This window comes from Ambystoma mexicanum, chromosome 2p (assembly GCF_040938575.1).
Source record: "Ambystoma mexicanum isolate Mex_15411 chromosome 2p, UKY_AmexF1_1, whole genome shotgun sequence".
In the NCBI taxonomy this organism is placed as follows: Eukaryota; Metazoa; Chordata; class Amphibia; order Caudata; family Ambystomatidae; genus Ambystoma; species Ambystoma mexicanum.
In genome coordinates, this window is record NC_090923.1 from 1,403,184,952 (window position 1) to 1,403,200,615 (window position 15,664).

General features: G+C 44.9%; 1 protein-coding gene across 30 annotated transcripts in view; it reads right to left on the minus strand.

The window, feature by feature from the left end:
- MAP4 (microtubule associated protein 4) overlaps positions 1 to 15,664 on the minus strand; it is a 2,534,981-nt gene that overhangs the window by 1,810,105 nt on the left and 709,212 nt on the right. For 27 of the 30 annotated variants that reach the window (XM_069645850.1, XM_069645857.1, XM_069645869.1 and 24 more), the window contains one exon: positions 13,982 to 14,101. The exons of the other annotated variants lie outside the window; for them this stretch is intronic. In XM_069645850.1, coding sequence (XP_069501951.1) covers positions 13,982 to 14,101 — 120 coding nt within the window. The remainder of the gene's footprint in view (positions 1 to 13,981; positions 14,102 to 15,664) is intronic. 30 annotated transcript variants of the gene reach the window in all.

A 15,664-nucleotide genomic window follows, 5' to 3' on the forward strand; every position in this document is an offset into this window, starting at 1 on the left:
CGACGTTCTCAAGAAATTCCTTGGCTAGGGTGGAGGCTGAAGGCAGCCCTTTCAAGGGAATAAAATGGGCCATCTTGGAGAAGAGGTCTACAATTACCAGTATAGTATTAAATCCTTGACAAGGAGGTAGGTCAGTTATAAAATCCAGCGATAAAGTGTGCCAAGGTGCCGGTGGGATGTCCAGAGGTCGTAACGGACCGTCTGGTTTTTGCTTTTGACTTTTATTTTGGGCGCACACTGCGCATGTCATCACGAAAGATTTTATATCCTTTCGCCAGGAGGGCCACCAGAAATGCCTTTTAATTTTTTCTTCAGTCTTAGCGATGCCCAGGTGTCCTTCCATTAGTGTCTCATGATGATGGGCAATAACGAGATCTTGCAAATCCTTTTGAGGCAAGAACAGTCGCCCCTGGAAATAAGGTAAATCGTTATTAATTGAAAATCTGGGATCTTTCAGGCTCCATTCTTGCAAGGATGCAGCGTCGAAAAGCAATTTAACTCTAGTTTGAATATCCTCTAGAGCTTGTGAGAAGATCACCCCCAAAATTCTCTGTTCGGGAATAATCGGAACTGGATCTAGAGTTGGGGTAGAATCGCCCATTCCTATTCGAGATAGTGCGTCCGCCTTGCCATTCTTGCAGCCGGGGAGATAGGTGATCACAAAGTCAAATTCTGCAAAGAACAGGGCCCAACGGAGTTGGCGTGAGGATTGAGCTTTGGCCGTTTTTAAGTATTGCAAATTCCTGTGGTCTGTAATTACGGTAACAGTATGTCTTGTGCCGAGAAGGTAATGACGCCAAGCCTTGAAAGCTGACTTGATAGCTAATAGTTCTTTATCTGTGATTGCGTAGTTAACTTCTGGAGCTGAGAATTTTCTGGACCAAAAGGCCACAGGATGCAGTTGGTTCGAGACTGGGTCCCTCTGTGATAGAACCGCTCCCATGGCTAAACTAGATGTGTCAGTTTCCACAACGTAAGGGAGATCTGGACGGGGATGTTTTAACACAGGTGCGGAGGTGAATTTAGTTTTTAGTTCCTGAAATGCTTGTTCTGCTTCCGTAGTCCATTCGAAGCGTTTGTTTTTCAGTAAGAGGGCTGTGATGGGTTGAACCACTCGAGAAAACTCCGGGATAAACCTTCGATAGAAATTGGCAAAACCAAGCATGCTCTGAACCCCTTTCACAGAACTAGAGGATGGCCATTTGAGGATCGCGTCCACTTTCCGTGAGTCCATTCGAACTCCCTTTGGCGTTAGAACGAAACCAAGAAACTCAACCTCCGTGACGTGAAAAATGCACTTTTCGAGCTTTGCAAATAGTTTGTGCTGGCGTAGTTTCTCCAGGACGGCCTTAACATGTTTTCGGTGATCAGATTCCGAGGAAGAGTACACTAGGATGTCGTCGATATATATGATGAGACAAACATCTATGAGTTCTCGAAAGATGTCTTTCATAAAATACTGGAAGGCAGCAGGTGCATTGCACAACCCGAAGGGCATCACTTGGTATTCAAAGAGTCAGTATTTGGTGCGGAAGGCCGTTTTCCATTCATCGCCTTCTCTGACGCGCACCAGATGGTAAGCCCCTCTTAAATCCAGCTTGGTAAAGATGCAGGCATCTTTCACCTGGTCGAGGAGTTCAGGGATCAGAGGCAGGGGGTAACGATTCTTAACCGTTATCTGATTTAAGGCGCGATAGTCTATACATGTTCTAAGGTCACCTTCCTTTTTCGGCACGAAGAACAAAGCTGAAGAAGCCGGTGACTTTGACGGGCGAATAAACCCATTGGCAAGATACTGATCCAAATACTGGCGTAAATGAAGATTCTCTGGTTCGGTAAGGGCATAAATCCTACTACAAGGCGGTTGAGCATTGGGTACCAGATCAATTTGACAATCGTATGGCCGGTGAGGTGGTAAGGTGTTGGCCTGTTCTTTTTGAAAAACATCCTGAAAGTCCTGATACTCAAGTGGTAGTTGTGCTGACACAGAGGTTACTGACGCTAGACCCACTTGTGGATTTCCGGAATAACAAGTTTGTCTGCAGTTAGGAAAGGTGATGCTCTTTGCTCGCCAGTCAATTTGAGGATTATGTGCTTCTAACCAAGGGATCCCCAAGATTACCTGAAATTGTGGAGCCTTGATTACGTCGAACACTATGGTTTCCCTATGACCATCTTGGCCAACCAGTGTCATTTCTGTGGTAGAATGTGTTACCGGCCCAGAGGCAATTTCGGTCCCATCAACCGTGGTAATGACATCTTTGGTGATTTTTGGTCGGAGAGGGAGACCAATCCTGGAAGCCAATTCAAGATCAACATAGTTCCCAATAGCCCCACTGTCGAGATAGGCCTTTATGCCATGTAATCGTTGAGGCTGCTTTGGATCCACGAGGGTCATTGGCATGATGAAATGTGAGGTCAAAGAGTTTGTCTTCACGATCGGCAAGCGGACCTCTTCCCTTGTTGGGCTTGACCGTTTCCCGAATCAGATTTTGGAAGGTTTTGGTCTGTGGCTCCAACCACCTTCTTGGGTGGTTTTACCGGGCAATTTCGTAGAAAGTGTCCAGACTCTCCGCAATAGAGACATAACTGGTTTTGCCGACTTCTTTCTCGTTCTTTCTGCGTTAGGGGTCCTTTTACTCCCCCAATTTGTATTGGCTCCGAAGTGTCGGTACTCTTGGGGTTTGCGTGGGTTTTTACCAAAGCCTCAGTTTCAAATCTAGTCTGATCAGTCTTTCTATTCTGGAGTCTATGATCAAGTTGGATCACTAAATCAATGTATTCCTCACAGAGTTGGGGTGGATTCACAATTTGAGCCAGAACGTCTTTTAGCTCTCCACGAAGTCCTCGATGAAACAAGGTGATTCTTTTATTCTCAGGCCACCCAGTTTCCACGATCAGTTTGTTAAATGTGGCGATATAAGATAGGAGGTCTTGGTTCCCTTGACGCAAAGACAGAAGTTCATTATCCAAGGCCTCACCCTGGGCGTGCCGGGCAAATAATCTCTCCATACTAGCCTGGAAGCGTTGAAAGTCACGAAGGATAGGATCGTCTTGATTTACCAATGGAATAGACCAATCGGCTGCACAGCCGCTGAGATATGATAAAACAAAAGCCACCCTAGTTTGGTCATTAGGGAAGGCCCCAGGTCTACATAAAAAGTGTAAACGACATTGGTTCATGAAAACAGCGTATTTCTTGGGGTCCCCCGCAAAACGTTCAGGTGGGGCCAAAGGCATGTTTCCCGGCTGGTTAATTTGCACCGGGTTAGTGGAAGTCATAGGTGTGGACTCTCTCCCGGAAGCAGGTAATGGCGTTTGTCCAGCCTGATTCTGCAAAAGCTGTTTAGCCAGGTCATCGGTTCGTTCTTTGGACAAGATCAGGTCTCTTCGAAGAACGTTGGTTTCTTGGCGGGCGGCGTGAACTTCCGCCCGTAATTCCCCCAATAGTTGGGCCAGTTGGTCTGTTTCGGAAGTCTCCATGGCGCCTGGGTGTGTAATTGTGGGTGGTCTTCGCGTTCTGTAACGCTCACTTGGTTCCCACGGAGGCGCGGGCGTGGTCTGGACGGCAGTGGCCTCTTCGAAGGAGATGTTCAGCACCCTGAAGATGGAGTGGGCTGGGTTCCCAAATCCGGCTTGTCTGGCTCGGATGAATACCCTTCTGTGAGCGAAAAGGAAGGGTTAATACTCTGCGGGTTTTGTGTTGATCTCCCATTCCCCCTTCTCACCCTCCTTGCAACCCTTCTGTAATTCCCTGTGGAGACTCACCTTAGGGATTGAAAAGGCGAACTCTCCATCCTGCTTCTGATGCAGGGGCGCGTTGGGATCCAGTTACGTCACTGGATAGTAAGTTCGAGTTCGCTTGTCTGTTCCGGTAAGTACCGTAAATGTTTATGGGAAGCTTGAGTCTAAACTGTTCTTTTCCTCTTTTGCAGGTAATGGAAGACTCCGGCTAAGGGCGGTTTCCGTCGAAAACCTGATTTTCAGGTGAGTTTTGGTGTAGGCCCACTACTGTCTTTTCCTGTCTCTTTTTCCTTAGGGGCCGGAGTTCGAGAATGCCGAAGAAATGGAGCCGGTACGAAGCAGAAGCTGAGTCCGACCTGTAAGCAGGTAAGTTTAAAATAGTTTGTTTGCTACGGTTCTTGCATTCACTAATGTGATGTTTGCTTTTTCCCCATAGGGGCCAGGGTGCTGAAATGCTCAAGAAATGGCATCGACCCGAAGGTAAGAAGAATTAGCTTGGTGGGTAAGTGCTTCTTGGTTATTTTCCCCTTCTCACCTTGCTTTCTTCTCTTCGTCTCCCCGTAGGTGCTGGAATGCTGCAGGAGATCCGGTTGGGCATCGCAGAGCCGAAGGCGCTACGTGCAGGTAAGAGATGTGCGCCGAGATGTATGCGACGCGGTGAGTATTTAAAATGATGTCTTTTTGCAGAAACGTTGGCGCGCTGAATCCGGAATGCAGCTTTAACAGGTAAGGTTTGTTTTTCACCTGTTTCGTCTTCCCTTTTCTATCCTTAGGTGTTTCCAGGATGCTGGCAGGCGTGGTCGAGGACTGGAGCAGGAGCAGGCACGGTGAGCGTCCAGCTGCTATGAGCAGAACAACGCGAAGCGTGGTTTGCTGTCTGGGCGTGGCTTAAATAGCCTTTCAAGTAGTCCCAGGTATGTATCCTTCCACTGAAGGTGTGTATCCTGCCACCAGCCACACCCGTGTGGTTAAGTAGTTCCTTTTTCATCTGGAAGTTGTAGAATGATCTGCCAGGTAAGGAAATTGCAGCATGGTCTGCAAGGTAAGTTTGCACCAAAACACATTTCCTGCCATATCTTGTATGAGCCTGGCGCCGATGGTGCCAGGACTGTTATCCCTTATGAGCCTGACGCCAACGGCACCAGGACTGAGTCCAAAGAGCCCCTATCTGGGGTGGCTGGGACTTCCCTAGTATACATGTTGCCTGCCTCTGAGGGTGCCGGGCCCTGTCTGGCTCCTTGGAGGTAGGCATCATGACAGCAGGGGCTTTCTTTTTCTCCAAGTGAGAAGAGAGGTGAGGTGGAGCCAGCCTCTACACGACTAGGCACATGCTAATGTGGGGTGGAGGGAACTATTATTACCCACAAGAACATACCAATAGAGAACATTAGAAACCCCATCCTCCTTCAACAATCTGAATACACCCTTCTGCAAATATCAGTCAACAAAAAGAGAAGACTGCTAATAAAATTAAACAATTACTAAATTAACAATTAGGTGGCCCTGGCAGCTGCAGGCTGCCAAGGCATACCTGTAGCCAAATGTCACTGATTAACAACAGTCCAAGATGCCAGCAACTAGTCCATGCGTCACTGCCCCTGGCCGGCATGGGCTCCGGTCCTATAATGCTCACGTGTGCCATACCCTTGTGAAGAGAACTGCCATCCTGCATCATCATACATTTCTTTCCAGCCGGAGAGCCATGCACATTCCCCACTGCTGAGTGTCTCTTCAGACTTCCACTTCATATCCAGCAGAAGACAGTGTCTCTCTGGGGATGGGCTTCAGTCCTCTCAACTCTTTGCACAACTCCAACTAACCTTTTGGTACAGGCCAGACACCCGAAGTGCCTAGCAGATCTGCATCCAAGGGACCAGAACTGTTGGTTCGCCTCCTTATGCCCAGAGTGACCATGGGACTCCAGGCCCCCACAACAGCTCATCTATACTCCTCTGGTAGCCATGGCATTTCCTCCAAGCCGCTTCCATTGGGGCTACCCTGGCCAACAGGCCACTCACCGCAGGCTGATAGGTTCTTGGTTCCAGTCTTCCCCCTTTTAGGCTATGCACAAGGCGGGCAAAAATGGAGCGTCAGAACCTCCCAGTCCCCTGTGATCTCTGACAGACGGAGGGTCGACAGCCATTCAGCCTTGCAAAGGCCTGCAGGCCCCCTGCAAAAGGCAATTGTAACCCCAGAAACAATAAGCTCTCTTGTGCCAGGGGTTCCACACACACACGATGAAAATTGAGGAATGATCAGTATATTTAAGAATGAAGAATAAAATAGTGGACATTGAACATTTATAACAAATAAAACAAGGATTACTTGCACAACTCTTGCCGACCTCTAGCTGATCTTATTCCAGAACATGGGGTAAGGTTCTATACATATGTGGATGATGCAGTTGCTTTTTCAGTTGGACGCCACTATATCTGACTCCCAATGTAAACTTACTAACTTTTTGGAGGCAGTGGGGGAGTGGATGGCCAGAAATTGGCTAAAATTTAACGGTGAAAAACAGAGATCATCGTCACAGGCTCGGCTATAGCGCAGTCCGCCTGGACTGAGGAATTCTGGCCTGAATCACACGGATTGTGCGCCTTCAAGTAAATCAGTAAAAAGGTTGGGTATCAAAATATTACCATCTGGCTTCTGTGAGCTTCACATTTCATCGGCCTGCAATTCTGTTTTTCTAAAGTTAACGATTTTGAAAAATACCTTTCTTCGGCTAGATTCCAGAGCCAAGGTGGCGGCAGCGTCTATTTTAAGATCAAAACTCTACAATAATGGTATTTACCTCGGGCAAAAGTCCTAATTCAGAGGCTGCAGCTTTTGCAAAATGCTGCAGCTAGGCTGGCTTTGGGAGCCAACCGTCTTGCCCACTCCGGGATCTTCTTTGGCAGCTGCACTGGCTGCCTGTTAGCAGTTGTGTTAAATTTAAGACTGCACCATTCACCATGCTTACCAACATGGTGGTGCAGAATATCTTCAAAATAAGCTGATCCCTATATCGTTACGAGGAATTTGAGGTCAGCATCTCAGAATCTTTTGACAGTTCCATGTTTTCGTCTAGCAAGAGTAGAAGGTCGAGCTTTCTCGACTTAAGCAGCCACCATGTGAAACTCTCTCCCTGTGCAGCTATGGCAGATGATCACCTTACTTTCCGGAAAGATTTGAAAATGTCTCTCTTCTAAGGGGATTTGCTTCTGAGGGTTCTCTGCCTAGATGCTTCCGGGCCTTAGTTTAGCGCTTTACAAATTGGTTTACATTGCATTTCAAGTTCAGAATGCTATGTTCTCTTACTGAAAAGTGATCCTTGGTAGATCGGTTATTCCTCCACACGGACAGGAAAGATTTTATAATTTCCAGCAACAGAGGCATTGAGGAATCAGACCTTAGAGTTTCACCATATTTACCCACACTATACTATAACAAGATCACCATCTAGCAAGTATTGCCACAGTCCTGCAGCGCTGCAAATATGACATTCATTTTGGTGTGATGATCTGCAGCGTGGAGACCACAGATTTTAGGACTGATCCACTGTCTGTTCTACTGGACCAGCCCTATGTTTCAATTCATTACACACTGCATGGCAGCGAAATGGCATCTGCCCTCAAAGAAATTGGAACATCACTCCTGTTCTTTCAACTGACCCGTTTCCCCACAAGTGACTCTGTTGTTGACAAAGTGTTAAAGCAACATTTCCATGAAAGGGAAGCAGGAACGCTAGGTTTAGTTAGCCCAGCTAGTCTTGGAAAATATCCAATGCGTTCTCAAAGTTCACTCTTCTACAACAAATGTTTCAAAGCCACAGTTTTCCCTGCCAAGCCCCCAATGGAATACTGCTCTACATAGCGCTTCACTCGCTTTCACATAAAGATAAGCAGCGGTCTAACCATAATTTCACTGCAGGCTTTGCCTGTTCCTCAAACACCTTTGCGCCTGCGATTAAGCTAATGTTTTCTCTTCTGCTGCGCATGAGACAAAAACTGAATGAACTGGTAATAAAAATGCTTTTAATCATATTGTAATAAAAACTTACTTGAAAAACATTTGTACAGCAAGTCATATCCTAATGACTGATTTTCAACATTAAAGACATAAAAGTGTCTTGACGCCATCTGTGATCTACCTCACAAATTACTAATAAATCGCTGAACATATTTATCAAAGTTGACAAACACCATATGAAAAATCAAATTACTTGTGCTTTTCGCAATTTCTAGTACAATACAAACAGCCCGAGACATGTTACTATACCGCCTATAATTAGAAGATATTCTTCCAAGAGAAAGAATATGGACTTGGATCGCTATTTAAGTTCTGATGCACAAAGGACCCTTCGAGATACAGAATCATAGTCCATGTTGTATGAAATTGAATTGTTACTGGATTGTACAGACGGAAACTAGTCTTCTGTCAGAACATTAGAGGTTTACTATTAGTCACTCCAAATTGAAACAAAACAGTAAGCGCCTGGTTCCCTGCAAATGCCAAAAAAGATCACAGGCCCAACCAATCTCTGCAGTGCAATGTAGTAACCCGAAAAAGGTAACTGTTCTTAGTGGAGGCACTTTAATTACAATTCCTAATGGAAAGTGCCTCAGATCCATCAATGCACCAACTGGTAATTCATCTTGCACATTATTCCCACACACGCTTTAGCTCGTGTTTGTGATGTATGGCGGTATGGATCAGCCTTTCTAAACCTAAAGAAGGTAAACAAGGCAAAACATTACCTTCCATTTTATAATTTGTTCCATAGTGAAGCACAGGTTTTCCCGTAAAAGACACGAAATTAACCTCTGCACTTGTGACCCTTGCTCTGCCCTAAACTTCGACGAACTAGTCGCGCTTCCTTGTATGAATTTTAAATTTACTGCGTTATGGGAAATGCCGGTCCACGTAACACACTGTCTAAGAACCACCAACTGCAAATAGACTGCGTGCGACAACCCACAAATCCCTTCTGATGTGCAAAACTAGACTCTATTGCCATTTTGAATGTAGGATAAAAGATAGACAAAATAAGCTTTGTGTTGACTTTTCCAAGCATTACTGTATTATGTTTTAGAAACCGCAAATAGATAATTGTTCCCAAAATGTCAAACCCAATTTACTTCCCTGTAAAAATGCTATGGGTCAACACGTTGTGAATACCGATAATTACCAGTCTTACAAGAGAAGAACTCAAAACTAGACCACATAAAACTAAACTGTATCTCTATTCTGAACGTAGGACAAAAGATGGACAAAAACAGCACCATTTGTACTTTTCAAATGCAAGCTTATTGCATGTGACGAATCTGGGCAATTCGTCCCTTCTCCCCAGAGGGGAGCCACCCCCTGTGAGGCTAGGGAGTGGATTCTGCCCCGCAAGACCCTCCCTAGGGGACTGGACTTGTGGGACCTCACTGTGAGTGACTCCCCTCTCAGGAACAAAAACTCCCAGTGCAGTGAGGACCTCCCTGAAAGGACTACCTTATCCGCACACATGGGACTTCGAAAAACCTATTTGTTCTCTGATTTTAACTACAAATATCATTGATCTGACTTCCACCCTGTTGGCTTCAGGTAATGCTGGACTACATCTGAATGCCGCCGTCAAGAAAGAATAAGCCTTTTTCAGCCGTGAAGATGTATTCAAACAGTAGACCTCCTACGCTGTGAGTGACTCCTACGAAGGGAGGAGAACCCATGATACACAGTGGCGAGCCTCTGTGTACAAGTCCTGAAGGGGCAGAGCTACAGGAAGCCCTGTAGCCAGCAGTGGTGTAGCTAGTGTGAGATCCGCTAGCTGGAGGCTGCGAGGCAGGTACGCTGACTGAGCAAGAGGCTATGGTCAGGAAAGGACCAAAGGCGGGAAGCAACCCAACTTCCCTGGTGGCACGACCACTAGAAGAGTGGTGGGCCAAGGCGCCCAGCAACCGATGCAGAGAGCAGAGTCTCTGAGCCCCATACAGCGAGTATAGGTGCGAACAAAATGAGCACAAACAGGGAAGTGAATGCTCCTAATGCCAGAACGCCACCAAGGGTGATGCACTCTGGAGACAAAGACTGCTAAAGTTGATCACAGTATGATAAGCTTTGAGACTCACGGACAAAAGACCCAGGTAAAACAGTGAAAGAAATATAAACACTGTACACATGAAGGCTGGGGAGACGGCTCACAGTATAAGAATATAAGAGAAACATATAAGCACATGTCCTGTGAACCATGGAGTCAAAAGGCATGTGTGTTTTCTATCAAGGCTATGGAAGCTGACACATGTAGAAGATTGGCTGGACTAAGAACCAGTAACCCCAACCAAAAAGCCACAGGACTTTGGGGAGTCTCAGTGCCAAAAAGGCATGACTGAGAAAGGTATATGCAAAGTGATTCGGGAGGGATTAACTACTGGAAGAAAGTAGTTGAAGTGATCCTGGAGGGATTTAAAAAGTGGTGAACTACTGAGAAACACATAAGGAAGAATAATTCGTCTTTTCCCAAAAGGAGGTGGCGAAGAGAAACTCTAGAAGACGTTTGTAGTTGTAACTGACAAACTATCTGCAAAGACTGTGCACTTTGTTAAGACAATTCTAAAGAAATTCTGAGACGTACAATTCCTCTAAGAGTCGGGTCTGGCGGAAGCCCATTCTGAGGCTGTTGTGCAAGCCTCCTCTTTTTAGTCAGATTTTCCAAAGCGGAAGGGCCAGTTAGTATCTTGGAATTTGGACTTGGGACTCTATTTTGGACTATGACAAACATCCTCACTTCTGATTTAGAAGGCAGGGAATTTCCCTCATAGTGAATGGGCCAGTTAGGCATTTCCTTTTTATTTGAATTAAGCAACCTATACCATGACAAAATAAAAACAGCCGATTATCTGAACATTACAACTGCAAATCCCTTGTCCTACACCTGGCCTCATACTTGCAAACAAACCTCACATTTATACTCCTCTACAGGCCCCCAGACCTATGATGCAACCTTCATAGACCCCTTCATAGAAGCAGTCATGAACCGGACCATTAAACATCATCACCTGATCATTCTCGGGGACTTCAACATATGGTTTGAAGAAGAGAATGCAAACTTGCAGAAAACACCTAACTAAGCAGCTTGAGACAATGAAACTATGACAAATGGTGAAAGGAGTTACGCACAGCATTCCACATTCTAGATGCAATCTTCACCAATAGAAATCTGATCACAACAGCACCACCATCCAAATGCGTTGGTGTGACCACCTCATTATACCCCATCATGGTCCAAATAATACAAAAAATAATAAATGCCATCGAAAGCATCAAACAAGCCCCAAAAGAGCCCAACCCCCCTCCCCCTGATCTGGAAAAGAACCACCAAAAACAGTAACCTAGATGAAATACTAGAATCCTCAAAATCATCGATTGCAACCCTGGAGGACGCAACGAACGATGAAAAAACAGACCTAATCCCAAAATGGATTGCGGAAACAGATAGCATCTCTCCGTAAAAAACCCTCATCCCATCACCAAAGAAAGCATGGTTCGCACCCCACCTCAAAGCAATGAAAATAAGCAACCAGAAACTAGAACAAGAATCGAGGAAAAACTACAACCAAGACAAAAAAAATAACATATCAAAAACAGATCCTATCGTAGAAAGTGGAAATTCTCAAAGCGAAAAAGAAATACTAAAATGACTATCAATAATGATAATGATGTGTTATTTATATAGCGCCTTTATCCAAAGTGCTTTTCAGAGCACATATTTGCCTACAATACCACCCAACCGAAATTGGTACTCATTTATCGACCTCGGAAGGATGAAAGGCCGAGTTGGCCTTGCCGGGATTTGAACCTGCGAGCTGCAGATCACGCTCACAAAGATCTGTTCAACATCGTAAACGAGATGAGAAATACCCCCAGATACAATAACACACTGATTCCCTCACAAAAACTATGCGATTATCTTTCAGAACACTAAGAGTAAAATCACCAACATACACTGGAACATACAAAGTAGACCGACCAATCAGACAGTTCAACACATCCAACCAACCCCTGGCCCACAGAACAGGCTGAAATGTCAAGAAAAAAATTAAACCGCTTGGTGAACAAAAGCAATAAAGCAGACACCCCAATTAACCCCCGTCAACCAGACATCTACAAATCTATCCTTACATAGGGTACACAATCGAAATACTACGTAAACCTCTTCAATCTGCACTTTCAATGGGAAGAGTACCACAAGCCTTCAAATCAGCCTATATCAAACCGCTCCTCAAAGATACTTTGGGCAATTCGGAAGACCTCAGACCTCTCAAACTACAGACCAATCTCAAACATTCCTTACCTGGCAAAACTAAGAGGCCTATGTCTACGAACTATTACTGGAACACGTCGAAAATAACCAACAATTGGACCAGGCACAAGTAGGCTTCCGACCTGTGAGAGAAACAGACAGCACTAATCTCTATATGGGATGACCTAAAGACCAACACAGACTCCAATACGAACTGGGCACTTATAATACTTAACCTCTCTGCAGCATTCGACACAGTCAACCATAACACCCTTGTCAAGAGACCAGAAGAAATAGGGATCAGCGACAGAGCACTGCTTTGGATTAAATCCATCTTGTCCGAAAGAACAGAAACAGTATGACTAAAACCATTCAAATCCGCACCGTGAGATCACTTGTGGAATTCCACAATGCTCCTCGTTATCCCCATTACTGTTCAACGTCTATATAACACCACTAATCAACCTCATCTAAAGACACGGCCTCACACTCTACAATAACGCACACAATACCCAAATAATCCACAAAATCAACGGGAATGAAGAGGAGAACACCAAGCTAACCGGCTGTCTCAAAGAACTCTACCAATTGATGAACACTAGTAACCTCAAAATTAACCGAGAAAACTGAAATCATGATTACATCTGAAAAAACAATGAAACTAGGACATCCCGTGGCTCACACAACTGGGAACGATATGCAGTGATAAAATAGCGGGAAAAATGTTTCCTGTACAAACAAATCACAGCAAAAATGCTGTGGTTCGACCCGTTAAAGGTGTACCCCATTACACCATTAAATGGCATAATGGATCCGGGGGTTGCGAGGGTGTCCCTCTCATCCTTTACATGGATTGCAGCGGCAAAACCACAACCTTTTTTCCGCGATATTTTGTGTCCACAGCCATTTTTGCTGCGATATTAAAACATGGAACCCTGGGAACACCACCCACACCATCCAAAGCAGACAAAAACCTTGGAATCCTAATGGACAATGTATTAACACTAGAACCTCAAGTAAATGTGATAATTGAGAAATGTTTCTTCCATCTTCACACAAACAAAAAGATTCCATCCTTCCCCTCCTTCGTGCACAAAACACTTATCATATCCCTCTGTCCAGGACACACCAGACCAACAGCATATACCTTGGAATGTCTGACTACTTACCAAGGCAACTGCAACGAATACAGAATGCAGCAGCCAGACTTCCTCAAACTAAATCGCAGAGACCACATTGCACCAGTGCAAAGGATGCTGCATTGGCTCCCAGTCAAAAAATAAATCACTTTCAAAATAAAGTGCATAACAAACATCAATCTATAGCCAGGGAGTGGATTCCATACAAAAGAAAATCACCATCGCAAACCAACAATAACACTCCGATCCAGCTACGACATTCGCCTAGAACCTAAACTCTAGAAGAGGAAAAAACGAGGATCAGACTTCTATTGCATAATAGTAAAACTCTGGAACTCCCTCCCGAGAGAAATACGAACTGCAGAGAACGATCTAAAATTCAGAAAACCTGTTTAAACCTGGCCCCTCAGCTCCAAATGTGAAAATGACTGAACAACATGTAAGCACAATGAAACAAATACACAGAAAAGGAGCACAGCAAAACCAAGGACAGAAAGAACACACCCAACATGTACTGAGAACAAGCAAAGGAACAGGCCCCACCAACGCATTCCAACAAACCAAACAAAACCCAGCAAGAGAAAAAAGCCAGAAAAAGGGGAACAATCACTAAAGTACCCCTGGAAACACCCTATTTGAATAACCAGATGCAAAACTTCTACTGGCACCGAACCCACCCGCATATTCCAGCCTCATCCAGCGTACACAATATTTGTGTAAATCACCCACTCTTGCACTGAGCATGTATCAGCAGGTTAGCCACCTTCAGCTTCCAATCCAATAGTATAGCTAAGCCTATGCACCAAAAGGAAGAAGTCCAACATACCAGGAACTTCCTTGCACGAGCCAAAGTGTTCCGTAAAAGCAGGCCTTGCCTTTGTCTCGCAAGAAGGTAGGAGTACCACCTCTGATAAGAGATTGTGTTGCTGCTTGGCCTCAAAGGGTTCTAAAATACAAAACAAAAACAGAAAGAGTTATGGAAGAAATCCAGGCTAACACCAGAGGTGGCGAGCAGATTCAACAATCTTAACAGACAACTAAAACTCATTCCAACCAAGGTAAATAGGAGGCATTGGGCCAAACTCCTTAGCAGCAACCACTATTCATTCTCCGGATGGACATGTGGAAGCCGCCCACCCAATATAAAACCTTTACACATTTTTAAAGAAAATTCACACATACATTATTCAAAATATGTTAGTGTTAAAAGGTATTTAAATAGCGCACCGTCACCAATGGAGTTGGTCTCCAGGTGCTCAGGCGGATCTGTAAACAAAAAGGTGGGGGGTGGGTTAGTGGGTGAAGAGGGCGTAGTAAAGTGAGACGTGGTGTAATGTTGGCAGCTTCAGTTCGGTTTTCACTGTGCGCTGAGCTTGGGTGTGCATGTAGGATCGAAGCAGGTCCTTGTGTGGTGTTGATTGTTCATTGTTAAAGTGTGGTGAAGTCTGTGTGGTTTGTTGTGAGAGGTGGTGGTGTGGTTTTTTTGTGAAGTATGCAGAAATTTGAGGTTTTGGTTATTGGGTTGTGCGTCTCATAATCCCTATAGTTTAGTTCATGTATCAGGTTGTCATACTGGGTTGGTCTATTCTTTATCTAGGTTTATTGATTGTCAACTTTCTGAGGTCACACTGTGGCTGGTTCCAGCAGATTGAATTGGCTAAGTACCTCAGGTTCGGTGAGCATTGTCCCCTCATTCGAATAGTAGGGTTAAATTATCCTTAACCAGCTCTTTGCCACATATTTATTGTCGGTGGTCCATTGGTGGCATAATCCACTCTTCCCTTTCCTGACTGTCTAGTTTCACGGCCTGAGTTGAGGCTGGCCTCAATCTAAGTTTGATCTTAGTACACCCAGGGGCGAGCAGAATACCTGCTTAGGAGGTGGAGTTAATTATCATTCCCGCTCCTTTCTATCTATTGAAGTCGGTGGTCCATTGCTGCCTGTGCCCTCGAGGGATGCCGAGTGCCACTTCTAGGTCATAACTTGCTCTCCCTTCCGATTGATCTGGGGTGTTCCTTGGAAATTTTTAGTGTGGTTTGTTTTAATTGATAAGTGGATATGTTATAAATCTGTATATCCTTATTTATAGGGTTGATTTAGGGAGTCAGGTTAGGTTCTTCTCTCGGCTTAGTTCCTCTGTGTGGGTCCTTATCTGCGTTCTTTCTGGTTATGGGGTGAAGAGCCATGAATTGAGAAGTTTCCTGAATTGTAGGTGATCTCTTGTGTTCCATATGTTCTTTGGTAGTTTGTTCCAGGATTTTGGGGCGAGTTGAGAAAAAGAGGATTCTCAGAGTTTTCTCTTGTTGTACAATTTGGGTTCCAAATGGATGTCGCTGTTGGATCTAAGTGGCCTTGCAGTGTGATGTACGTTTAGTTTTCTTCTGAGGAACTCGGCACCTTGGTCGTGGATTGCTCTGTGGGTTATGCACATTGATTTGAACGTGATCTGCTTTTTGATGAGTAGCCAGTGTAGCGTTTTCAGCGCTGGTGTGAGGTGTTCTCTTCTAGG